This window comes from Psammomys obesus, unplaced genomic scaffold (assembly GCF_907164565.1).
Source record: "Psammomys obesus unplaced genomic scaffold, mPsaObe1.curated_primary_1811, whole genome shotgun sequence".
In the NCBI taxonomy this organism is placed as follows: domain Eukaryota; kingdom Metazoa; phylum Chordata; class Mammalia; order Rodentia; family Muridae; genus Psammomys; species Psammomys obesus.
Window position 1 is genome coordinate 12,573,835 of NW_026585895.1, and position 25,291 is coordinate 12,599,125.

Here is a 25,291-nt window from a genome sequence, read left to right on the forward strand (position 1 = left end):
GGACTACACAGTAATGAAAATCCCTTGCGCCGTTCCTAAGCACACTACTCACGACCTGGACTTAGCTCTGTGGGGAACCAGTCATTACATTCCACTGCAATAAATCCGCCATGATCAGTTAATTTCAGCACTCTCACGACGCATGTACATTCTACTGGCACCACCGTGCTCTGCTTGCGTGGGAGATGAGGAGATCATCGGAGTAGGTGGTACCCCTAGGAGATGACAGAACCCCAAAAGCAGAGAGGCCGCTAACCAGCTCCTCCACATTCTTTAGACAATGTTTCTGGCAGACCTAAATGAAAACTTGAAAGAAATATTCATCTTCCTACAGAAACCCAGAGACTTCACACTCCGTAATTCTACCACACCAAGGGAAGTCGACCCAAATTATCAGTGTTCAAAAATACACCCAGTTAACCGAACATCAGAGTGAAGCTGGTATAATTGATCCTTTAGGAGCTTTAGCAAACACGAATTGTGAAAATCACACATGACATATTGGTGCAAAGTGGTTCCAAACACATCTCTTCCCAATTTAGCATCAACAACATTTGGGTTTTCCAGGCGTCCACGTGCACTTAAGAGCTTCGGAATGTGGTCATGTCTTTCGGCTCTCTGCTGGGGACACACCAGTCATCGGCCTCGTGGTTGGTTCTGTAATGTTTCCAGGCAGCTTTATTATACACAGGGAGTCTTTCGATGGATTCTGTCGACAGAGCCTGGGGTGGAAAACAAGTCCTGAGTCGGGCGTTTTTAAGAATTGGTTATCTGAGATAACGTGCGATGGCAAACGGTGACTACAGAGAAACAACACGTACTGGCACCTTATCAAGTGGCTCCCAATCACAGGGCTGCGGGTGGGCGTGCCTGGAACTTATTGTTCACTACATCTGTGGCACTGACAGCACAGTGACTGGGTTTGCTACTTCCGCTGTCCGCCAGCCAGCCTGGAACGTCTACCCAGGCAGAACAGGCACTGCTTGCCAAGTGCAAGCCCAGCCAGGAGTCAGCTACTTTAAAAAGCTGGCTAAGTGTAAGAGCATAAAAACCGTATATCTACCTTAATATATATATGCTGATTTATGACGAGAAACCCAATTTCCTTCACTAGATAGTAATATGCCATAGAAACACTGATGTACAGGAATGGAGACGGCCCAGGGGTTAAGGACCCGGATTCAGTTCCTAGCACCCACTCATCACAACCTGTTAACTCCAGTCCAAAGACCAGATACCCCCTTCTGACTTACACACACACCAGGCAGACATGTACTACAGAGAGATCTATGTAGGCAAAACACCCACACACATAGAATAATCTTTTACAACATTTAAAAACTAAACATGCTAATATTATCATCAATCACTATCAAGCTGAATCTAAGCCATCTTGGCTGTTACATGAACAATGCTTTGTCCTTTTTTTTTGGATCTGATGTTTTTCATTCCCCAGCACCCAGTATGGAGACTGAACAAAGGGTCTTTCTTGTACGCGAGCAAGCGCTCTATCGCAGAGCAATACCATGTCTTCGTCTCCTGCCATCCCGGTCAGTTTTAGTCCCTGGGCATGTATTTCTACTTCCCATACATGGCCTTTCACTGCTCTACAGCTGCCTGTAAACACTGGGAGCCAGCGAGAAGCTATATTTTCTGTTACTGTCTGTAGAGTAGGAATTTTTCGAAATTTTGACAACAGGTCCCTGATACTTCCCAAGATGTTGACAATTCAGAACCAGAATTCCCTCCCGGTCGTGCTGAAGAAGGGCTTTAATGCGACTGACTGGGCGTGACAACTCCATTAAAGTGCTTATGTTCTAGTTTTTCTCAAATAGAAAAACTTTCTACCTCGATGCTCTGGACAGCCTAAACACAGATCAAAATGATACCTCTAGTGTTAAAAATATTGCTGATACTATGTCATATGTCATATCTAATTTCCTCAAATGACATTAAATCATAAAGAAGTTAATCTTTTCAGGCCAACTTTTTCAAAAATTCTTAAGTATAGCCTATAAAATAGGCGCCATCTAGTGGCCAGAACAAGAAACCAGACGCACCAAATGCTTAATCAGCACTTTAAAAAATATTGTTATTATTAATTTATTTGCATATGTGTGGTTCAGCAGGCAGAGGCGTTTGCCATCAAGCCTAATGACCTAAATTTAATCTCTGAGACAAGAACTCCAGAGAGTTGCCCCCTGACCTCCACACCTGTGCCCACACACAAATAAGATAGTACATAGTTTTAACAGAGTTACTTTAGGTGTCTGGGGAGATGGCTCAGCAGTTAAGAGCACTTTGTGCTCTTGCAGAGGACCTGGGTTTTATTCCCACTGCCCGCACAGTGTTCCATAATCACCTGGAACTCCAGTTCCAGGGGCTCTGATTCCCTCTTCTCCACAGGCACTAGGCACATACAGGTACACAGACATGCAGGCAAAACACCCAGGCACACAAAATAATTTTTTTTTCTGAAGGGAATGATTATCTCCTGGCGGTTGGGGAATACTAGCCTAACTTGTGAAAGGCCATACATTCACACATGCAAAGGCTGGGTGTTGTCACTGCCTGGCAAAATGGCTCCGTAATTAGAGGCAGCTGTCACCAAGCCTGAAGACCCATGTTCAATCCCCAGAGCACACGTGGTGAAAGGGGAGAACTAATTATGGAAAGTTGTCCTCTGAGCCCATTCACACCACGAACACGTACAATGCAAACAAGCAAACCTATTCTTTTAAAAAAGAGCAGCTCAAGCCAGGTATGGTGGCACACGTCTGTGATCCCAGCACTAGGGGAGGCAGAGGCAGGCCTGGTCTACAGAGTGAGGTACAGGGGGACAGCCAAGGCTACACCAAAAAATTCTTTCCTGAAAAAGCAAAAAGCAAAACAAAACAAAACACCCAAAAGAGTAGCTCAATGATCAGTCATATGTTTTACATAAGACATAAATTCACACCGGGCATGGTGGTGCACACCTTTAATCCCAACACTCAGAGAGGCAGGCAGATTGTTGTGAGTTCGAGGCCAGCCTGGTCTACAAAGTGAGTCCAGGAACCAGGGTCTTTCTTATACACTTAGGATTTTCTACTTTAATCTAATTTTCTATTTCTTTCCCCACTATTCTCAACTATCAAAATGGATGCATTCCCATATAAATATCTCTACATTTATTAAATGGTATGAGGTTTAGTAAAATCCCTTTTTTATACACTTTTTCCCCCCTTAGTTTTTCGAGACGGGGTTTCTCTATGTAATAAAGCCCTGGCTGTCCTGGACTCACTTTGTAGACCAGGCCGGACTCGAACTCACAGAGATCCACCAACCTCTCTGCCTCCTGAGCGCTGGGATTAAAGGTGTGTATCACCATGCCAGTGCCCCTATTATACTTTTATTGGTGCCTTTTCTTATCATGAAAAGAAATCGGGTGAAGGGGCTGAAGAGGTGGCTCAGTAGTTCAGAGCACTGGCTGCTCTTCCATAAGACCCAGGTTCAGTTCCCAGCACCTACATGGTGGCTCACAACTCGAGTTCCAGGGGATCCAATGTGCACTCTGGCCTCTGAGAGCTCTTGCATACATGTGGTACACATAAACTGACACACATACATGTACAAATAAAAAATAAAATACAGCTAAGAAGCTTTGCTTATTACCTTAATATAGATAACGGCATCAGTCCCGTAGCCCTCTAAGGAATACAGCTTAAGGTCTCCTTGGAAGTACTGTGCGTAGAGGCGTGATATGGGCAACCCATAACCAAAACCAGCCTGTTCGATGAGAAAGCAAAGTTCTGTTCAGAGACCCCCACACCGAAACACTTTTCCACGGAGTGTGGCAGCGCCACCAGCCTCGCATCTGAGAGCGCTTGTAAAGTACAACCATGTGGAAGGATTAGGCTGGAGTTTAGCTGAGCCCATTAGCGCATCAATTCTGGACCTAAAGCCCTTTCTTCCGTCTATAAAATGCCTTTGTGGTAGTCTGGAGAAGGTTCCCCCGGACCACTCTCAGCAATCTCATGCAAAGCACACTGTTTCCGTTTGGAGCGAGACGAGAAAAGGCCTTGTTGCCTATTTACTAACAAGAGGGATCCCGGGATGGCACAGCATGGGCCTCCAGCCTCTGCTCTGAACCTGGAGCTGATCCCTAATAGTGGAGCTCAACTCTCTCAGACACATCACTTCCCTGCTCCAGATCTTCAAAGTTGACCAGTGTTCCACCACCCCAACTCCTGCCCTAGAGATTAAAAAGTTAAGCTTCTAGAATGAGTTTCTAAGATACAATCAGGCCTCTGCCTCCCGCTTTCCTGTCTAGCAGAACCAATTTCTTTCCCTGACTTCCTGAAACACAGGACTTCTTGGTCTCTGTTCAACCTGTTTCCAGCATCTGGCCCTTCTTTACCTAGGTAAATAGTACAATTGCTTGGTAAAGATAAAAATGGCTCCATCACCAAATCAAGCCTCAGGTGGCAATCCTCAGCGTGTTATTAAGTGTATGTCACTGCTCTAACTAATAACGTGCATGGGCTCCGGCTTTTGCTCCCACTGACTTTTTATACTATTATGTTTGCATGTTTATGACTGCAGGTACGTGCATATTATGTGTGGACGTGAGGACAGCGTCCAGGAGCGTTTCTCTCCTGCGTGGGTGAGATCCGGGGATCAAACAATGTAGTCAGAGTTGTAAGGCGAACACTTGTTCCCACTGAGCACCCACGAGTACCAACTACGTGACATTCTGAACAGCGCTTCTCTGGGTCCCTCCAACCCCTCCAATCAACTACTCAATTTCCAACTTCCTCCCTGCCCTGGAGCTGAGGAGCTGCAGCCAAAGGTCAGACACACAGAAAGAAAACTAAGAAACTGGGCATGATGGCATATGCCTTTAATCCCACTGGGGCAATGGCAGGGCACTCGGTGAAATAAAGGCCAGTGTGAGCTTCACAGCAAGACCGTGCCTCAAACAAACAAACGCAGATCATTTCAGTCTACACAATGAGTTCTTTCTAAAAACAATAAATACTTGAAAGAAAACATTAATAGGAAAGAGTATGTCAATGACAACCAATTACTAGTACAATCTATAGTTTACTCTTCATATTGCAACAGACGGTTTACCACAGGAAAACTGCTGTGACGTTACTACCAAGAGAAGCAGAAAAAAATTCTTAAACTAGAATCTGCCTTGTACCTACTTCAATTAAAAATTAACCCCAGGGCTGTTCAAAGTCAGACAGAGGCATTTGTCTCCAAAGGCTCGAATCATTCTCCCTCCCTGTGAGCGCTGTGAAATTGGCTTAACTGGTTTTGGGGAGACCAGATTCTGATGATGGCGGAGGGACACCACAGCCCTTCCATAGCACGTACCAGGGGCACTGCACGGGACGTCTCCATACGAGGCCGGGGTGCCGTTGAGTACATGTAGTTGAAAAGTCTGTCAATCTTCCTGAGTGGAACACCTCCTCCCCGGTCACTCATCTGCGAGGAAAGAGGATCAAACTGCGACCACATCCCACGCATTATAGTGTCACGATTTAACTACCTCGGGGAGAACGTGAACACTGCCCTCGTGGTGTCACAAGCGCAAAGTTAATCCTTCCTGGTGGGCAGTATGATAACCAGGATAAAATAAATTTAAAAAAAAACAAGGACACTCTGCACAGAAATGCCACCTCGTAGGTTTATCCTAAAAACTAAAGTAGGCGCAACAAATACGAGAATATCCATCATGGTTTTTTTGTTGTTTCTTTTTGTTTTTAAGATTTATTTAGTATATATACAACATTCTGTCTGCACGTACACCTATATGCCAGAAGAGGGCATCAGATCTCATTATAGATGGTTGTGCGCCACCATGGAGTTGCTGGGAATTGAACTCACAACCTCTGGAAGCAAAGCCAGAGCTCTTTACCTCTGAGCCATCTCCCCAGCCCCCATCATGGTTTTAAGACAAATCAGAGAGTAACTCACACAGAGGACAAATAAAGTACATTCTAAAACAAAATACATTATGTCGGACTCTATGTGTTAGCAACAACAAACAGACAATGAGCAAGTTAGGAACATTTATAATTCTAACTTTCTAGATATATTGACGACAAGAGTTTGAAATTGCAGTAAGATGGCTTTGCAGCTCAGAGCACTGACTGGTCTTCCAAAGGACCTAGGTTTGTTTCCCAACTCATCCATGGTGGCTCAAAACCATCAGTAACTCCAGATCCAGGGGACCTGACTACTTCTGGCCTCCACCGGGCACTACACTCATGTAACCCAGACACAAACATACAAAAACAAACCTATCTGTCTCTCTCTTAAGAAATTCAGTGTGGTGCTACACACCTGCAACCTGACAAGCAGGAGGCTAAGGCAGGAGGCTGGCCGAAATCAGGGCAGCAGCGTGTGCTGTAATGTATTATCCTAGCTCAAACAAAAGGAAGGGCCAGCAGGCAAGGGCGCTAAAACACGCCCAGCAGGAGAACCGATTCCCAAAGAACCCGGGATGATGGTTACTACTGCCAACCCAGGCTCGGCCACCCTGGCACTGCCTATGAGGAATTATCCTACCCCACCAGAGACGGAAAGACCCATCCCACAACTGGCTAGCACCACCCCTGATGCTGGGCTGCCCACAGAGGAAAAGGCTACCTGAACGCCAGCATCCTGGCTATTTCCTGCCTATGGGCACAGTGCAGCCGACCTGGGGCTCCTCCTGCCATGCCTTCCCCAACAGGGTGGACTGTACCCTTTAACTATGAAGCGAGACAAACCTTTTCTCTTTCAAGTTGCTTTTCTGGGGGGGGATGTTATCACAGCAACAGAAGAAAATAAGACAAATGAGTCCAGAGGTCACAGAGAAAAGAAAGGTCTCCACTAACTAGTATCACAGGAAATTCGAGAACACAATCCAGAAAAAGATCTAACAACTTCAGTCACTACAAAACCTAAGACCAATTACCACAAAGGAAGAGGAACTGCGGGAAACCATCTGAACCTCAGGCTGTTCTCCGAAGGAACAACCTCAATGTCACCTGTAAAAACAGCAAAGACCACTCTTCCAACATAGCACCAAGAAAATTGCAAAAATCACAATTTTGTCAGAACCCCTGAAAACAAACCAACGGAGAGGCAGCTCGGTGGAACAGGGAGCTCTGTGGTTTTGGGTCATTTGCTCTCAGCACATCCCCTCGACAACCTCACACACACACAGGCAGTAATATGAAACCAGCCGCTGACAGCCACTCGGAAGGCTTGCTTTGCTCTGACTGTGAGTTCCCCAGCATCCTACCACTATGAAGTCTTAGGTCCCATTTGGAAACAGTTGTCAGAAACAATTAGAAGTAATGGAATATTGTTTTAAAATAAGATGGACATGCGGCTCGGAGAAGCTCACCCCTGGGAATCTAGACTGCTGTACTCTGAGGGCTAAACCCCCACCCAGGAAAGCCTCCAGAAGGTCCTCAGCTCTCAACCCTACCTAAGATCAGGTTATACCCTGCCCTAAGTTACTCCATGTTGTGTAAAACAGTGGTTCTTCAGACTGTGCTGTGCCCTGAGTGACTGCATTTTAAGGATGGGGCGAATAGCACCTGGGTGGACATACAAATGAGACTTTCTGACTGGCACCAGCCAGGTAGCACACTGGTAAGTGACTTATTCTTGAGAACAGAAAGAAAGAGTGCCACCCTATAAATTTATCAGGCTGAATCAGACTATGAAGGCACACGTAGTAAAACCCTTATAAGGGAAACCAAGAACTTATCAAACGTTAAAACCCACTGAAATTGACCTCAGAGACAGGAGCAAAAGGTGCCCACAGAACTCTGAATTATTTGCAACCTACAATTCCATGTATGAAATCAACACTGGAAAAACAATAGAAGGGAAATGGCACTCAGGGCAAGGGGGACTTGGAGCTTGGTAGGGAAGGGATAAGCATTCGACTGCTTTATTCAAAAGAGCTAAAGTCTGTCTCCCAACCATTACAGAAAGCCAGTACCTGCTACTTACAGTGTGAGCTCTTCAGAACCAGCAATGACAGAACACTCCCCGGAAGTACAGTGAGTGCTGAACAGCTAAGGCAAGCTGTAAGCAGCGTGCAGAAACGGCCAAAAAGGACAGCTGACTTTTACACTCTGTATGTTAAATAACATGCTCTGTATATTACTTAAAAAGACATGCAATTACTCCAAGCAAACTGCACTATCTGAGCAGGTAAGGGGGGAGGTCAAGCAGTGGGTCAGACAGTGGACCTTGAGGGCTGCAGCTTTTATCCCCATTGTGACCCTAAGCTCCTCCCCGGCCCTCAGTCCCCACAACTATAACATAAAGCGAACACCACCTGTGCTCCTGAAAGGCTCTGATGAGAATGAAATGAAACTAAGCAAACAAAAAGTATTGCTTAAAACTGAACGTGCCCAAATAGTTACGATTTTTCACTGATCAAAGTCTGTTTCCAGGCATTCCTTCAACCTGAATATGGATTAAGGACCAGAACAGAAACAGACTCACAAGATAATTCTCTAATTTACAAAGATAAACAAAGCGCTTATCATCTACTTGACTGAAATTCTTTCCCTTGAGAGTAAATTATGTATAGAAACTAGACATAAATTATTTTTGCATGCCTACACATCCATTTTTTTAAATTACCTTCACAGTCAAATCCTCCTCGCCCAGTGTGACATGAACGTGAATGGGTGGATAGAAGCCTTTGTCAGCATGATGCTCCATAGTTGCCCTCATTGCGTTCTGAAACACATCAGGATTACACTAAAGCACAACTTTAAAAAAGCAACTACTAATAATTTTAAGATACATATGTATCATCTGAATTCCAAGTTTCCTTTGTCACTGGCTTAAAACTTACGAGTATTTACACCATAAAATGTTTTGCCTAGTTTCTAGAGTGTGAGGCACAGCACTGCCTACGCACGGGCTAGTAAGGGGACTCGTGGCCCTGGAGCAGAAGCCAGTAAGGCCAGGAAGCTGGGGCTGAATGTGGAATTGAGAGTGAGGGCACTGGACGCCAAGGACTAAGCAGACTGAGGAGAAGAGGCTGCGCCATTCCCGACAAGCAGTTCCAGACAAAGTCACTGTCCTGTACATCATATAAATGTTGCAGCTTATATAAGTTTTATTAAGTATCATAGGGTAGAATGTTCACATGACTAAAATTTCAATGGGGGGGACAGTTCTAACACGTTAAGGGCCAACTACTTTAGCTACTTTGACAGATTTATGTAGGTGTTAGGGTAGTTCTTAATTGATCAAAACAAAGCAGGTACTTTGGTTCTGTATTTCAGCATATTGTTCTTTATTTTCTTTTGCTTTTGGATTTTGATCCAGGGTCTTGCTATACAGCTCAGGATGGCCCACACGGCCTGCACCTTCCCTGCCTCCTTCAGACGTGCTGGAGTCACAGGTACAGGTGTGTGAGCTAACCCTGGTCAGTGTTGCTGGGCATTACTCTATAGGAAGCCATCTCTCTGCTCCTCTGCTCTGCTGCTGGCTAGAGACGGGGCAGCTAAAGTAGGAGGTGGTACAGGCTTCTGAGCTAGGACGGTCATGTACAGCTGCAGGAAGCAACCACACACATCAACCTATCAACTCTTTTGCCTATCAAGAATCTGCGGGGGCGGGGGGCAACCCAACCCAACCAACATGCTTTTACTGAGTTTTCCAAATCTGTTATAAACAGCAAACAGTTCTCTAAGTCCAATATAAACAACTTCCTAAGAGAAAGAAAAAACAAACAAACAAAGGCATGTAAGTGTGGCTGGCTCAAGAGTGAAGGTTGGGAATTACAATTCTAAGTATTTTGGTTCATGAAAACATGAATACAAATGTACTAAGCACCTACAGGCATGCTCTGCTATAATGGCCACTCAGCACAAATTTCCCCAATCTTCACCAAGTTTCCGGGAGAATACTCTCCTTGAAGCTACAAGGAGGAAACTGAGTCATTTGCCCAAGGTCACATACTAAGCAAGAGAATCTTTAGTCAACTCCAGGTCGTTCTGGCTCCCAGGTCTGTGTGCTCTACTGCATGGAGGCAGCCATCTGTATAGACAAAAGGCTCACTTCCAGCAAAGTGGCATAACACTGACATGGAATGGCGTATCTTAATGAAACAGGAAGTCCAAAGGAACATGGTTTTCAGAGCAGATCCCTAAGCTCAAGAAAGGACTGGTAAAGGTTATGCAATACTAGTTTACAAACCTTGAACAGCTCAAACACCATGTGATAGAGATGGGATGGTACATAAACCACTTGTATTGTCTGTCCTGGTGATTTCGCTACAGAGCAGAAGAGAAAAATATGAAAGTACAGAGAGATGTGCTCAAAGCATTCTTAAGAATAAACTGTGGAGTGATGTGGAGAGAACATTCGCTATGGAGGGTGGCATTATGGGGGAGGCATACTGTCACACCATTTCTTTCCTGCCTTCGAGTTTGAACCCTCAGCTCACACACATGGCTACCCAATCTGTAAATCTTCAGGTAGGACTGTACTTCCTAAGACAGACATCTTAGAAAAAAAGGTTTCACCTGGGTAGAACGCTATCTATTTTATTTTAGACATTGCTATGGATACAATATTGGATCAAAAAAAAAGGAAAAAGAAAGCTGGCATCATTTTCCAAGAGGTGTGTGTAACCCTTTGTTCTCCCAGAGACGCCAAGTTTCTGAGTGCTTTGACCACTAAATGACTAGACTGTAAACTACACAGTAAATCAAAGTGTCCTCTGCAAACCTCTCGCTTAGAATGGGGTACCTGGCACTGCACACACAGTTCGAGCTCCTAAACTCTGTCTGTGGCAGTGACCTAGCAGAGTCATCAGTGTGGCAGGAAACCACAAGCAGTCCTATTTCTACGAGTGAGCACGCCACTGCTCCCCACTCAGACATCCAGGATCAGCTTAGGTCAAGCCCATTAAATCGCACTTCCTCCCACCACCTTCTCAAAGGATTATCTAAACCTGGGAGAGGTTTTCCTTGATAAATAACCAATCACCAGTCTCTGTCCAAAACTCTGAACCCTTTTCCCAAGAGGCAGGGTGGAGAGACCATCAGAGCCTCTCACACAGACGAGGGGCTGCCTGTCTTTTACATGACCAGTCTTCCTACTTCAGCAATAAAAACTGACCTACAATTCAGGAAGTAGAAAAAAAAGGATAAACTTTGCTATGAGGTGCACACAAAAATTAAATATAATACTCTTGGTATTATTTTTTCTCACTGTCTCTGAAGAAAATAGCAAAGAATCCAAATGATCAGGTAAAAATAAAGAGAGCAAAAACAAAACACCAAAATATTCTTCCCAAGAATCAAGTTAGATTACGTAAGTGTAGATGTATGTGGCACACATGAATCTCTTGCCTTCACACTCGGTGAAGAGGTTATGGAGGAGTCCTTTACTGTCCAAGCAAATCTCAACTTGCTCCTTGGCCGTCAGAACCCATTACTGAGGACAGGCGCCCCAGGCAGGCTTACCATTTAGCTCTTCAAGTTCTAGTTCAGGAGAGTTAACATAATACAAATCACAAAGCCGCCTAGCGTTCTCATAGCCATCTAGTGTGAATCAAACAAAACAAAGAAGCGTTAAATCAATGGACTTCTGTCTTTTGCAATGAGAGGCCAACAGTATTGACAAATGAAAATTTAAAACTGTTTGCAGAAGAAAATATACTTTAAACAATCTTAGTGCAGGAAGGTCTTTTATGTGACAAAGCCTGAGTCATGAGAGAATAAGGACAGAAAGGGCCACAAAAGCTTAACAAGTCAGCATGAAAAATCATACCAAAAACAAAGCGAAAGACACAACAGGGCTAAATAGATTATTATATACATTAAATATATATTTGCATATATATATATATATATATCTGTTTTTGAGACATCTCAAAAACATTGGTCAGGTTTTAGGAAGTCTACTACACATTTATCTATTGGTTTGATATCTCTTGTTTTTTGGGTTTTTTATTTTTTTGGAAGCACTGAATATTTAAATGCCTAAAATGTTTTTAATTCTAGGATTATTGTTGTTGTTGTTGAGGTAACAGTCTTACTATATAACCTCAGCTCGTCTGATGTCCAATTCCCTGGCTGGCCCTGAACTCAAAGATCCACATGCCTCTACCTTCTGAATGCTGGGATCAAGGGTGTGCACAACCATGCCTGGCAATTCTAAGTTTCTTGCCTTATACTAGCAAAAACACCATATATTTAAGGATGTTCACTAAGATGCCGTAACAGCAGGAAAAAAAGCAAACAACCTAAGTGCACATTGCAAGGCCAGGTCAAGACCCTGTTACATTCTAAAGACCTGCTCATAAGTGTGGGTTATGTCCATATGGCTAGGAGTTTGTAGTAAAAGGTATGAGGCGCTCCATGTTCTAAAAATAACAAAATACAGTGGCTGGAAAGATGACTCAACTATTAAGAATACAGGCTGCTAGCTGGACATGGTTTTCATGCCTTTAAAATCAGCAATCAGAAGGCAGAGGAAAGTGAGTATCTGAGTTCGAGGACAGCCTGGTCTACGTAGCATGTTCCTGGACCATCAGGGATACACAGAGAAACACTGACTCAAGGAAAAAAACAACAAAAACCCAGCACAGGCTGCTTTTGCAGAAGACCTGGATTCAATAATTGCTCATCTGTAATTTTAGTTCCAGAAGATCCCACCCCTTCTTCTAGCCTCCAAGGGCACTCCACACGCACGTGACGTACGGACATAAATGCAGGCAAAGTACCCATACACTTAACATTTTTAAAAAATGTAAGAACCACAAAACCCATAAAACAACTCATACACAGACATGTATGTAATGTCAATAAAAAAAAAAAAATTAAAAAAAATGCTTGAAAAGAGCCAGGCAGTAGGTGAACGCCTTTAGTCCCAGCACTCAGGAGGCAAAGGCAGACAGATGGATCTCTATGAGCTGAAGGCTAGCCTGGTCTCCAAAGTGAGTCCACGACAGCCGCTGCTACATAGAGAAACCCTGTCTTGAAAAACCAAACAAACAAAAAATGCTTGAGAAGATGCAAATTAAATTGCTATGAACTCTTAGCATTGGTCACCAGGAAGGACAGACTCGGAACTTGAATTTTACTTACTTACTGTGTATGTGTGTGTACAGTGTGTGGGTGTGTGCATGCTAAGGGATGCATCTATGGAGAGCAGAGGGACAACTTTCTGTAGTTTTCTCTTTACAACCAGACGAGCTCAGGGGATCAAACTCAGGCTTCAAGGCTTAACAGCAGGTATCTTTACACACTGAGCTGTATGAACGGCCCTTCTTTAGGGAGGGTGGGGACAGACTTCAACTTTTTGAAGCAAAACAGAAGAACACACTAACATACCAAACTTTACTAAGAGAAAATTCTATCAGAAGACATCACCTTATATCCTGCATAGTTAGTGTCATGAAGTGACTTCTAACATTTTTTTTTCTCGTGGTACAGGTAGTAGTCAGAAGGGAAGGTACAATTCAGCACTTTCACTTCGCATCCTTCCACAAAGGACAAACGCACTTACCTTTAATAACCTCGACCACATCGCAGTTTGGATTGATGCTTCCAATGTGTTTTCGATGAGATGGGCTTCCTTTTCCACCAAACAATAAAGCTATCACAAGCAAAAAACCAAACAAAGTAAGCGCATTTACCTAACACCCCTTTCCAGACCTAAACGTTCTTTCTCGAAATAGTAGCAAACAGCAGGATGAATATTTTCCGTAAGCATACAGATAGTATTTTAAAGTCACTAAAAATGCCTTCTCTGTATAGCGGGAATGTTCACACTGAAAGGAACATTGTTCCTTTTTTTCCAAAATAAACGTAAGAGCACTATACACACTATTTTCCAAATAAACGTAAGAGCGCTATACATATTAACTAGTCACTTCTTCCAACGTCAGGACACTTACAGTGCTGGTTGAGTAGCATTCTAATTGAAATGCGACTCATGTAGAATCGATCCAGAAAGTACTGGACATTCTGGCTGGTGACAGGATCCACCCCAAAGCTCTCCTTGTACTCGGTCACACCCTGGGCCATGGTGGGAATGACGTCATTGTGCCGGTTTCTGATCCGTATCACTGTGTCTGTGAATCTAAACAAACCTCTCTGTCAAAATACCCACAATATTTTGACAAGTGACTTTAATACTAAGATGCAAGCTGCAGTTACAAAAGGCCTTACTTAAGAGAAAGGGAAGTCAGTGAAGGCTTTCCCACACTTGTTTATATACATTTCAAGTCATAAAATACACAGAACCTACAAGGTGTAAGGATCTCTAAAAATAAAGCTTACATAATTCTTGGATTCCTTTCAAGCTGCCATACTACTTTGGGCAGTGTAAAGGGTCTCCCTTATCCGTTATTATCTAACCATCTGTGGCTCACTAATCTGAGGACAGCATTCCAGAGATAACACTGCCTAAGAAAGTCCCTCGCTGCTACAGAAACGCTCCACACTGAATCAAGATGAGTAAGCAAGAAAGTCGGCTGTGGCTCTCCTCCCTGGAGTTCAAAGAGAAAAGAAGCCACTCATAATGGAAAGATCGAAAGAACAACTCTGATTTCACTCACCCTGAATTTACAAAGCGGGTGAGAAGCCAGGTGGTGGGGAGGCAGAGCTCTGTGAGTTAGAGGCCAGCCTGGCCTACAGTGAGTTCTAGGGCAGCTAGGGCAACAAAGAGAACCCCTGTCTCAGAAAAACAAAAACAAACAAACAAAAAGCCCAAAGTGGATGAAAAAAATAAAATTGTTGGAATGAAAGAGATTTTTTTGAATCATACTGGCTTCTTATTTCTGTCAATTTAAGGAATAAGATTTAAAAAGAAAAAAAGTCTTAACTGCAATGTAACAAGCCACTCTTCTAAGCAGCCATCAGGATTCATGCTTCTGAACAAGTGCTTTCCTAAGGCACCAGCCCGCCTGAGCACTACTTAACTTACTCCAGTGATCCTCTCACTGCCTAAAACACTTTTGAAAACTTTAGTCGTTAATAAATTTCAAAACCAAGCTATTAAGATAAAATACAGGGGGCTGGAGAGATGGCTCAGTGGTTAAGAGCACTGTCTGCTCTTCCAAACGTCATGAGTTCTAATTCCCAGCAACCACATGGTGGCTCATAACCATCTATAATGTGAACTGATTCCCTCTTCTCGCAGGTGTAAATTCAGATAGAACACTCATATACATAAAATAAAAATAAATCTTACAAAAAAAATAAATTGAATATTTAAAAAAAAAAAAGACAAAATACAATTAAAAAATAGTCCTCAAAAACAACAAACAACTGAAAATTTCAATCCCCTCCTTATTTACCTATTTTCTTCCTTTCTTTAGAACAAAAACTGCTGAGCAGGGTACAGTAACTGACCCGTAATCCCAGGCAGAGGCTGAAGCAGGAAAATCACTGTAGACTAGAGGTCAGACTGAACTCCACAGTGAGTTCCAAGAAAGCCTGGGTCACATATAAGACCCTGTCTCAGGAAACAGGGAACCAGTCTGGGAAGACAGCTCAGTTGATAAAGTGCTTGTCACAAAAGACTGAGTTCAGTCTGCAAGAAACTCATGTAAAAACATCAAGTATGGCGGCACACATTTGTAATCCCAGTGCTGGAGTAAGACAGCACTCCTGGTGGCCACTGACCAACCAATCTAGCCTAATTGACTTCTAAGGCAACAGCCCCTGCCTCAAAGTAAGTAGATGGCACGCGTTCTAGAGGCTGATACCCCAGGCTGTCTTCTGGCTGCCACACACGTGGACAGGAATCTGCACAAACATAATTTACATACAAACATAATTTTTCAAAGGAGTATAGATGACAATATTATTCTGCCTGACTCCCCACTCTATTTCCTAGACCCAGCTCTAAGTGAGCGTTTTCAAAAGGTTCTACAATTGCATTTATAGAATATTCTGCCATGTACTTTTTGCTTTGTGTACTAGCTACAAGACCTCAAGCCACACACCCTATGTATAAATGCACTATCTCAGTAGACTTGTTTAAAACACTAAATGTCATCACTCATCTAGACAGTGAATTTCTGATGATTACTTTCAAACCAAAAACAAAGCCAGGCGCAGTGGTACAGATCTGTAATCCCAGCACTTGGAAAGGCAGAGGCAGGCAGATCTCTGTGAGTTCCCAGCCAGCCGGGTCTACAAAGTGAGTTCAGGACAGCCAAGGCTACAAAGAGAAAGGGGTGTCTCGAAATATCCCTTAATCCCCCCCCAAAAAAATGGCAGATTCTGAAGACACTGCCCTTTATAGCCTTAACATCCATTACCAGTAGATAATGCCTAAGTAACCGTCTGGGTTTATCAATTCTGGCATCTAGGCTATGAAACTGGGCATAGGATTTGTATTATCTTATAAATCATAGACCATAGGAACCCAGAACTATTTTTTATAGCCCTTCTATATAACAAAAAAAGCATTAGCAGTTGCCAGGTTTCAAAATTACAGCTCTTACATGAAGAATTCTGCCTCGTAAGCTTTTCTTTAAAAACTTCCAGCCATCCAGGCAGCGTCTGCACACGTGACCATGCAAAGGGAGCAGAGGCTGGCTGTCCCTTTGTGATTGGCAGGCCCTCCCCAACTGGCCGGGTGAACAGATCAAGAGGCACCCAGGCCACACCTATGCGTCCACTGGCCACTACATCTCAATTGTCTCTTCTTACAGGAAAGAGGGCGTGGAGAGTGCCTTCATCCAGCGCAGTGCCCTGTTTAGTCCATCTTGCTGTCTTTAGTACCTGCGTGGGCTGCTGCCAATGGAGGAAGTGACTACGTTGCATAGAAAAAGAACCGTCAGTGTTAATCAGTTTCCTCAAACCGGACCAACAACAAATTAAGGTAACCACATTTATACCTTTACATGGTATTTTACAGAATATAAAATTTGTATTCAGAATAGGATCATACAATTACACTTACTCATAAATAGTTTTAGCATCTTCAGCACTTTTGTCCTTAAAATCAAGCAGCTCCTGAAGGCTCTGGATATACCTAAGATAAAAATCAGACTGCTTAGTTTATTCATATTGTAAAATTAGCACAAATGGTATTTTTTTATAATTTTAAATTTAAAATACTCCTACAAATTTTAGTTAAAGTAGGTTTGTGTTTCTTTTTCCTTCTTTTTTTAAGACAGGGTCTCATGCAAGCCCAGCTTCAAGTGGTGCTGGGGATCAAATCTGGGGTTTATGTATGCTGAGCAAGCACTCTACCAGCTGAGCGACACACTGGTCCTGAAACAGGATTTTACACCCACTAGCATCTGACTGAAGTTCTAGGCAGACCACAGGAAGTATATACTTTCAGGCTGGAGAGATGGCTCAGCGGTTCGGAGGACTTTCTGCTCCTCCTGACAGTACAAGCTCAGCTTCCAACACCCACAGAGGACAGCTTACAACCAGCACGTTCTCCAGCTCCTGGGAGCCCAGTATCCTCCCGTGGTGTCTGTGGGCATCCAGACATTGATTACAATCATGTAGACACAGACACAGACAGACACACAGACGCGCGCACACAAATAAATCTAGGGAAGGAAGGAAGGAAGGGAGGGAGGGAGGGAGGGAGGGAGGGAGGCAGGCAGAGAGAGAGAGTGAGTGCTTATTTTGCCGTTAAAATCACAGATAAGAATCAATCATGGTAACACAGACCTTTAGCCTCAGCACTTGGGAGGCAAATAAATCTCTGAGAGTTCAAAACCAGCCTGGTTACAGTGGGTTCCAGGAGAGCTACAACTAAATAGTGAGACCCTGTCTAAAAACAAAACAAAACAAAAAAAAAAACAGATAAGGGCTGGAGAGTATAGTTTGGTGGTAAAGCATTTATTCAGCATTTGCCCCTCAAAACACACAAAAGCATAGGTCAGTAGGTCAAATTTGAGTTAAGAGTTTAAGATTTATGTTCTAAACCCTACAAGGTTTAGGCACTATGTATCAGACTATAAACACTGCATCTTGAGAACTGAACTGCCACCACTCACTGCAATCATGGATAAATGCTTGTCTTAATCACAGCAAAATAAGGGTATACCTTGCTCTCAGAATCTAACTTAAGTGTTAAGTGTTTGTGTTTTAAAGCCTTATTTTTAGATATTTAGGTCTAGTCAACAAGTATTTACTGAACGTCTACAAGCTACCATATACTAAACAAAACAAAAGCAATTAAAATGTACACTTTTAATTTACCCTTAGCTCTTATTTAGAACAAAAGGAGGAAGGCCTGGTGACCTTCTCGGCGTCATGCAGCTAACCATAAGGGCACCACAGGCCGGGCTGACAACACCTCCACGGCCACTTGGTTATCTTCTTTACAGTGTGAGTCCTGCCTAGTGCGCCTCGGAGCACTTCACACTGCCCCAACGAGGTCCTGCTGCAGTCCAAAGCCAGTGATATTCGTAGCTGGCCCCTGCTTCAGCCCTCAGATTTCTCTTCACTGGCAAGAAAAAGTTTGGTCTTTAGGGGACATTTAAGTTCCTACCCCTTGTAAGGCAAAACCAGATTTCAGAAAGCGTGATGAGCTAGTTTAAATGAAGGATGGTGAGGAACGGGGAAAGCCTTCCCTGGAATTCCACATTTTCTTCTATTTATCTCATGATGCTCTCTAAACCTCTCTTCTCACTTAACTACATTTCCAGTGGTTTCATACGTGAACTAACTAGCCTCTGGGGACAATATACAGCAGTCATTCATCTGCTGCTTATTTATTATTGACTTTTAGTGTGTGTGTGTGTGTGTGTGTGTGTGTGTGTGTGTGTGTGTGTGTGTTTTCCCCCTCAGAGGCCAGAAGGTCCTGGAGCTGTTCTTACGGGCGGTTCTGAGCGGCCTGACCTTGGTCCGCTAAACCATTCAGCCAACTTTCCAGGCCCTTGTTTATCTCCCTTTTATACTGAGGCTCGTGTGTAGGAGGAGCATGTGCACACGTAAGCACACGGGTCCTCGGAGTCCAGGACAAGGTGTTGGAGCCCTTCCAGCTGCAGTTAGAGGTGACCGGGAGCCACCCGCTGAGGGTTCTGGGAACATAACTGGGTTCCCAGCAGCAAGCACGCTTAAACACTGAGCTGCGTCTCTCCAGCTCCCTTGGTTACTCTTTAAGTTGATGTCTGACCAGCTTATCTTACAAACTACAATGCCTACAAACTGAAATTTAGCATCTCTACTAATCATAATTGGGAAATGCTTTGCAGTCACATTTTTTTCCCACTTAATACTCGACTCTGGCCTGCATACACACAAAAATTTTATTTAACACTCCCCCAGCCCACACTTTAAATTCCAGCACTGGGGAGGCAGAGGAAGGTGGATCTCTGTGAGTTCAAGATCAGCCTGGTCTACAGAGTGACTTCTAGGCTAGCCGACAGTGAGCCCCTATCTCAAGAAAACAAAATAAAGCAGCTTTTTTAGTTGGACACAGTAGCTGGACATAGTAGCGTATTTCTGTAATCCCAGTTCCAAGAAGGCAGAGGCAAGAGAATCTCTGCAACTTCAATGTCCTCCTGGTCTGTGTATTGAGCTCCAGGCCTGCCTAAGACAGTCTCAGAATAACAAGGAAATACCAGGAAGACGGCTCAGTGGGTAAAGACCGCACACCCCAAGCCGGCTAACCAAGCTTCACCCTGGGACCCATGCGGTGGGATGAGAGGACTCACTGCAAGCTCTCTGGCCGCCACCGGAATCTGAGCAAATGAGTGTTCACACACGCTCTCTCGCTCTCGCTCTCGCTCTCTCTCCCTTTCTCTCCCCGCCCTCACACCACAAATCTGTAAAACGCCACTTAAAACAAAGTTAATAACACTTTATAATTAACAAGGAGGCTGTGCTAGCACATGCCGATAATTCCAGCACTATGGAGGTGAAGGCAGAAAGATCTGTCTCAAAATAAATAAATATTAGAAATAAAGGATGCGGAGAGGTGGCCGTGTAAAAATATACCCTTAAAGTTGTTATTATCAGGCTGGAGAGATGGTTCAGTGGTTTAAGAGAACTACCAGTTTTTGGTACCCACATGGTGGCTCACAACCATCTATAATTCCAAGTCCAGGGGATCTAACGCCCTCTTCTGGCCGCCACAGGCACCAGGCACACCTTTGGTACACAGACACACATCTGGGCAAAACACCTGTACATATAAAAACTTTCTTAAATTTAAAAACCTTTTATTATTATCATGGCAAATTGCAGTTTCTATGTAATTACAATAACCTCTATTTTTAAGAGAGAGTGATCAGTGCAGGATGTGTGGACATATTACATATCATCAAACTGAACTCATTAATACAGATGTTAATAAAAAGCAGAACAAAAGCTGTCACTTTTGCGATTTGTTTAATAGTCAACACTCTATTTTAAGGATCTATCAATTTGTTTACTGAGTATGAAGGAAAATAGGTTTTTTTTTTCTTCCCCCTAAAACCAACCACAGGACACATAGTTCAGTCTGCTCAGCCTACAAAGCTATGTGACTAGAAACTGCTGCCAGGCATGGTGGCATGACCTTTGACCCCAGCACCTGCAGGCAGAGGCAGTCAGATCTCTGTAAGTTCACGGCCAGCCTGGTTCTAGTACACCAGGGCTACAGAGAGACCTTGTCTCAAAACCAGAAACAGAAAGAAGCTGACGGTGCTTCACAAGGAAGAAACGAATGCTGCCTGTGTTAATTCCCTCGGTAACTAAGCCTGCGGTACGACACCTCTTTACAGAGGCTGGAAAAAATACAGATGATGTAGCTGCTATCAGATTATTAAATTTCTACCAAGCAGTGCTGGTGCTCACCTTTAATCCCAGCACTTGGGAGGCGGAGGCAAGAGTCTAGAGAGCAAGTTCCAGATTAGCCAGGGCTACATAGAGAAACCCTATCTCAAAAAAACAAAGCAAAAAAAAAAAGATCTCTTACCAACTTTGTACCAGCTGTACGGATGGGGTCCTGAGAAGATTATCTGGAAGGAGACTTATTTCTTTCATGATATTTGCCAATCTAACTGGTAACTCCTGTCGCAGAAACATAAATGAGGTCTTTTCACAAGCATTTACTGATCCTGAAAACAAGCACAGTGGAAAAGGCAGTTAAGTACAAGGTACACGGTATCTGAAGCCAGAAAGCAAGGGGAAAAGGGAGGGAGTCATATGGCAAGGCCATCATGGCCGAATTACCATACTGAGAGGAACGGCCTAGGAAACCAAGAGATCCAGGCAAGGTTGAGCTAACTGGCCTATAAAGTATCCCTGATTCCAGAACCTTCCAACTCCTGGAGTTCCAACTGCTCAGCACCACACTGAGCACTTTTGTTACACTTTGCACCTAGCTAGCCACCTCAGAGTTAAGGTGAGTTACACCTGTCTGCTTAAGGTTCAGGGCCTATGAGGAGAACTCAGAGAAGCCCGTTCTATATGCCCCACTGCTGCTACCCTTCAGAAATTCTGACTCCTGCCAGGGTTGTGGGTAGGGTAATGGGGGAGAGGGGCACATGCCTTTAATCCCAATACTTGGGAGGCAAAGGCAGGCAGATCTCTGTGAGTTCAAGATCAACCTGGTCTACAGAGTAAGTTCTAGGGACAGCCAGGGCTACCAGGAGAAACCCTGACTTAAGAGAGAGAGAAATTAATTCTGACTCCAGACTTCGGGCAAATTCCGATCCAAATATGCGTAGGTCGACTAGACACAAATACTAGCCACCCCGGAACAGTCAGCACAGGGAAGGTTTTCGGGCAACAGAAGGCAAAGGCCATCAGCACCGCATCAGCAACCATCAGGCAGAACCTACTCAATTGCCTGATTCCTGGGGAAGTCACCTGCCCCTTCCTCCACTCTTGTATCCAGATGTTTGGCAGAAGAGCTGAGAGCATCCATCCCTTGGAAGGCAGTGTCACTTGAACTAAAAAGTTGTATTTCAATAATCCATTTGAAACTAATTCAGTCTTACAGATGGAACCTTAGCAGAAACTACCTTGTCAAGATTCGGAGTATTATTAAGGATTATTATTAAGTTTAATATCGTATTCATGAACGAAGTGAGGGATCACTACACCACAGTACAGGAATTTAAGAATGAAGCAAAAACGGGTCCTTTTGTACTCCCTTAATTAAGAAATACGGGGAAACCACCTGTCCCCGAAAACCACAATTTTAAGATAACACACCCAGACACACCAGCTTATCTCTCATGCCCACTAACCATGCTATAACCTGACAACAGGACACAGAAGAAAACTTCTTCTTTTTTTTTTTTTTTTGAGTCAGGGTTTCTCTGTGTAACCTTGGCTGTCCTAGACTCGTTTTGCAGACCAGGCTAGCCTCGAACTCACAGATACCCGCCTGCCTCAGCCTCCCTGGACACACCACAGGTGTGTGCCACTGCCGCCTGGCTAGGAGATAACTCTTTCTACTCCGTAACTTTCGGATTTCAACGTTAGCGTTTATATTAAGCATTTTCCTTTCCCCCTCATTACTCCTGATGAGAAGTCCAAATTCTGCAGGTCGTTCTACGATCTGTTACACACAGCCAAGGCCATGCACTTTACACGTGCTCGGGACTGACTGCTGATGAAACCAACTTGCTCCCGGTGGAAACACTGGCGAGGAAAGTACTGGACCAGTAGTAACTTGTTTTCCTGCCATCACGCCACTCTAGACGATCACCGCTGCGCTGGCACTGAACTCGCCTCGGCAGGACGCCGCCCTCGGACAAGTGTGCGCGCTCTGGCCTTGAACCTGAGCAAGACTTCCCCGAAGGCACCCGGTCCCCAGCGCGCACCTGCGCACGTGCGCGGTAGGCCGCCGCCCGCGGGCCCCCTGCTTTGTTTTTCTCGCTCGCTACAGTCGCTCGCCCCGGTTGCCAGCCCGGCCTGCCAGCGCCCGCACCCTCCGGGGAGGAAGGAAGCACCTAAGACGCCGCGGAGGCTACACCAGGGAGGAGGGGCGCGCCTGGGAGGACAGGGCCCGCGCACCAAGGCCCGAGCGCCCGGCCGCCCTCACCGAAGTCCAGGAACTGCTTCATGGAGAGCGGCGACGGCGAGAAGCGCGCGTAGAAGTCCACCTGGCCCGGAACGCCTTGCTCCGACGCCGGCCTGAAGCCCGAGGCCGAGCCCGAGGCCAGGCTGCGGCTGGCGCTGGGGACGGCGGCGCAGAGCGGCCTGACGCCCGGGCCGCCCCGCAGCAGCCTCGCCAGCCTCATCCCGAGCCCCGCCGGAGGAGCCGGAGCCCCCGGCGCCAGCCTGCCGCCCTAACGCCGCTGCCCGGGCGCTACGTGCGGGACGTGGCGGGTCGCGGCGGGCCGCGGGGGCGGGGAGCTGCTGTCGGCGCCGCGGCCGCCGCCCCCTCGCTGTGGCCACGCCCCCGTGGGCGGAGCCCCGAGAGGATGAGCGGGGAGGAAAGGCAGCGCCGGTCGCCGCCCCTCCCCGAAGCCACGCCCTCGTGGGCGGAGCCCCGAGAGGACGCAGGCAGGGAAAGGGAAAAGAGGCGGCGGCTCAGCCTTGCGAGGAAGGGGCGCCGCTGAAGCTCCGCGGAGCGGGTGGCCGCGGTCCGGCCACCCCCGGAGATAGAACGCGGTGAAGCTTTGCTGATTCTCTGGGAGCCCGCGGGTCCAGCTCGCGCTGTGGTGCGCCCCTTCGCACGCCCACCATCCCCTTCCGTCCTCCCTCCCAGGCTCAGCTGAAAGACACGAGGACGTGCAGCACGGTCCCCGGCCGTGAGCCTGTTGTAGAAACGCCCTCGGCTCCTTGGAAGCGCGGGATTTGCAGGTGAAGACCCTGGGTGCTTCAAGAGCTCACCCTTGCCAAATGGTGGTGGTACAAGAGTTGAACTTGGGGATGTGGCTGTAAAGAAGATCACAGCAACTACAGTTTCCCCGAAGAGCGCGTTGGCAGCCCAGGTTGAAACACTTCCTGCAAGCAGTCTTGCACAGTTCTTCGTTCTCTGCCATTCTGTTAGCTCGTTAGAGTCACGACGTGCCTTTTTCACCTTTTCTGTGTCTAGAAATAGCGAATGCAGGGTTACAGCATAGTAAATACCTAATCCCACAGAACTGCCGAGTCTGCAATTCCTTCTAAAAAAAAAAAATCACTTCTCCACTGCCGCTGCCTCATACCACCACCCCAACATTTGCTCTGTCTTAGGTGCAAGAAAACTATCCTACCGTGGATGTGAAGCTTACGAATTATGTAAAGTACATGTGGAGAGAACATTTCATAACTCCATGCTGGTCAGTTCGGGGTTTTGTAAAAACGCATAAATAATGAAGGCCGGAGCGTAGCTTCATTGGTACAGTGCTTGTATGCGTGTCCAAAGCCGTGGACTATGAGGAAGAAAAGCAAAACCCCGAACACCTTGTTAGCCGACACCTGTGGAGGTGACAGGTCTGTAGTTGAAGGTAATCCTGTGCCTGTAATGCCAGCCTGTGATACCTAAACTCCTTTCTCAAAACAAACACTCCTCCCCCTCCCCACACTCACACGCAAAGAGATAAAACAGAAAGAAATCCGAGGAAAGTCCCTTTATGCCGTTATTCCGTATCCAACAAACTGTGTAGCACAAAGGGTAACACTGTCCACCTGGAAACAAAAGCAGGTGATTTTGACTACAGAGGAGGAAAATCAGTTTTTCCTCAAGTATCCTGATGATAAAGCAAAAACCGTGGCCCCTCTTAGGATTCGCCTCCTTTATAAAAGAATTTAGGAATAGACTAAAGTGGAAGCTCAAGAATAATTTTATTAGCTCTTAAAAGAAAAAAAAAAAAAAAAAAAAAACTCTAGGGCACTCAAGCCATCCATCTCAGCAGCTGCCTGAGGGAGGAGAATGGAGTAGAGAAAAACAAAAGTCATGCTGTTGGAATTACCAGCATGGAGGTCAGACACATGGCAGCCGTAAGCCACAGGGTGGGAGGGGAACCTTACAGAAAAGGGTAAGGAAGCCTAAAGAGTCAGAAAAACCATACTTAGGTTCTGTCCAGCATCAAAGAGGGAGAGGGATGAAGGGAAAGAGAAAACAGTTAAAAGTGGTGCCTCTCTGACTCAGAAAGGTGGACAGACCCAATAGAACCTCACGGTGTTTTGTAGGGACTATTGGTGAAGGAGGAATTCTGGGAAGGGAAAGTACAGTGTCTCGTTAAAGGAAAATGTATGACCTCTATCTCTGCAGCATAGCTGCTTTCCTAGTGGCCCTTCATCAGATGATTGACAGCCCTGTTAGAGCTCCACCCAGGCCAGAGACTCTGTTCCCTTCCTTGATCAGGTAGAGATTTTTTTCTCAATGGACCTTTACTGCTACTGTAACATTG

The 25,291-nt window shown here is 45.2% G+C and overlaps 1 protein-coding gene across 2 annotated transcripts; it reads right to left on the minus strand.

Moving 5' to 3' along the window:
• Window positions 1-427: 427 nt before the first annotated feature.
• Pdk1 (pyruvate dehydrogenase kinase 1) lies at window positions 428-23,366 on the minus strand. 2 transcript variants are annotated; one of them, XM_055600048.1, is made up of 11 exons: window positions 22,993-23,366; window positions 20,914-21,055; window positions 16,948-17,019; window positions 13,928-14,112; window positions 13,537-13,626; window positions 11,490-11,567; window positions 10,216-10,292; window positions 8,647-8,745; window positions 5,365-5,475; window positions 3,655-3,768; window positions 428-722 (listed from the first exon to the last, which is right to left on the minus strand). In XM_055600048.1, the coding sequence occupies exons 1-11, from the start codon at window positions 23,189-23,191 to the stop codon at window positions 582-584; spliced, it is 1,308 nt and encodes a 435-aa protein (XP_055456023.1). In that variant the 5' UTR covers window positions 23,192-23,366; the 3' UTR covers window positions 428-581. The 2 variants fall into 2 exon arrangements, with proteins under 2 accessions (XP_055456023.1, XP_055456024.1); XM_055600049.1 differs by lacking the exon at window positions 22,993-23,366 and adding an exon at window positions 22,901-22,977.
• Between the last annotated feature and the right edge of the window lie 1,925 nt (window positions 23,367-25,291).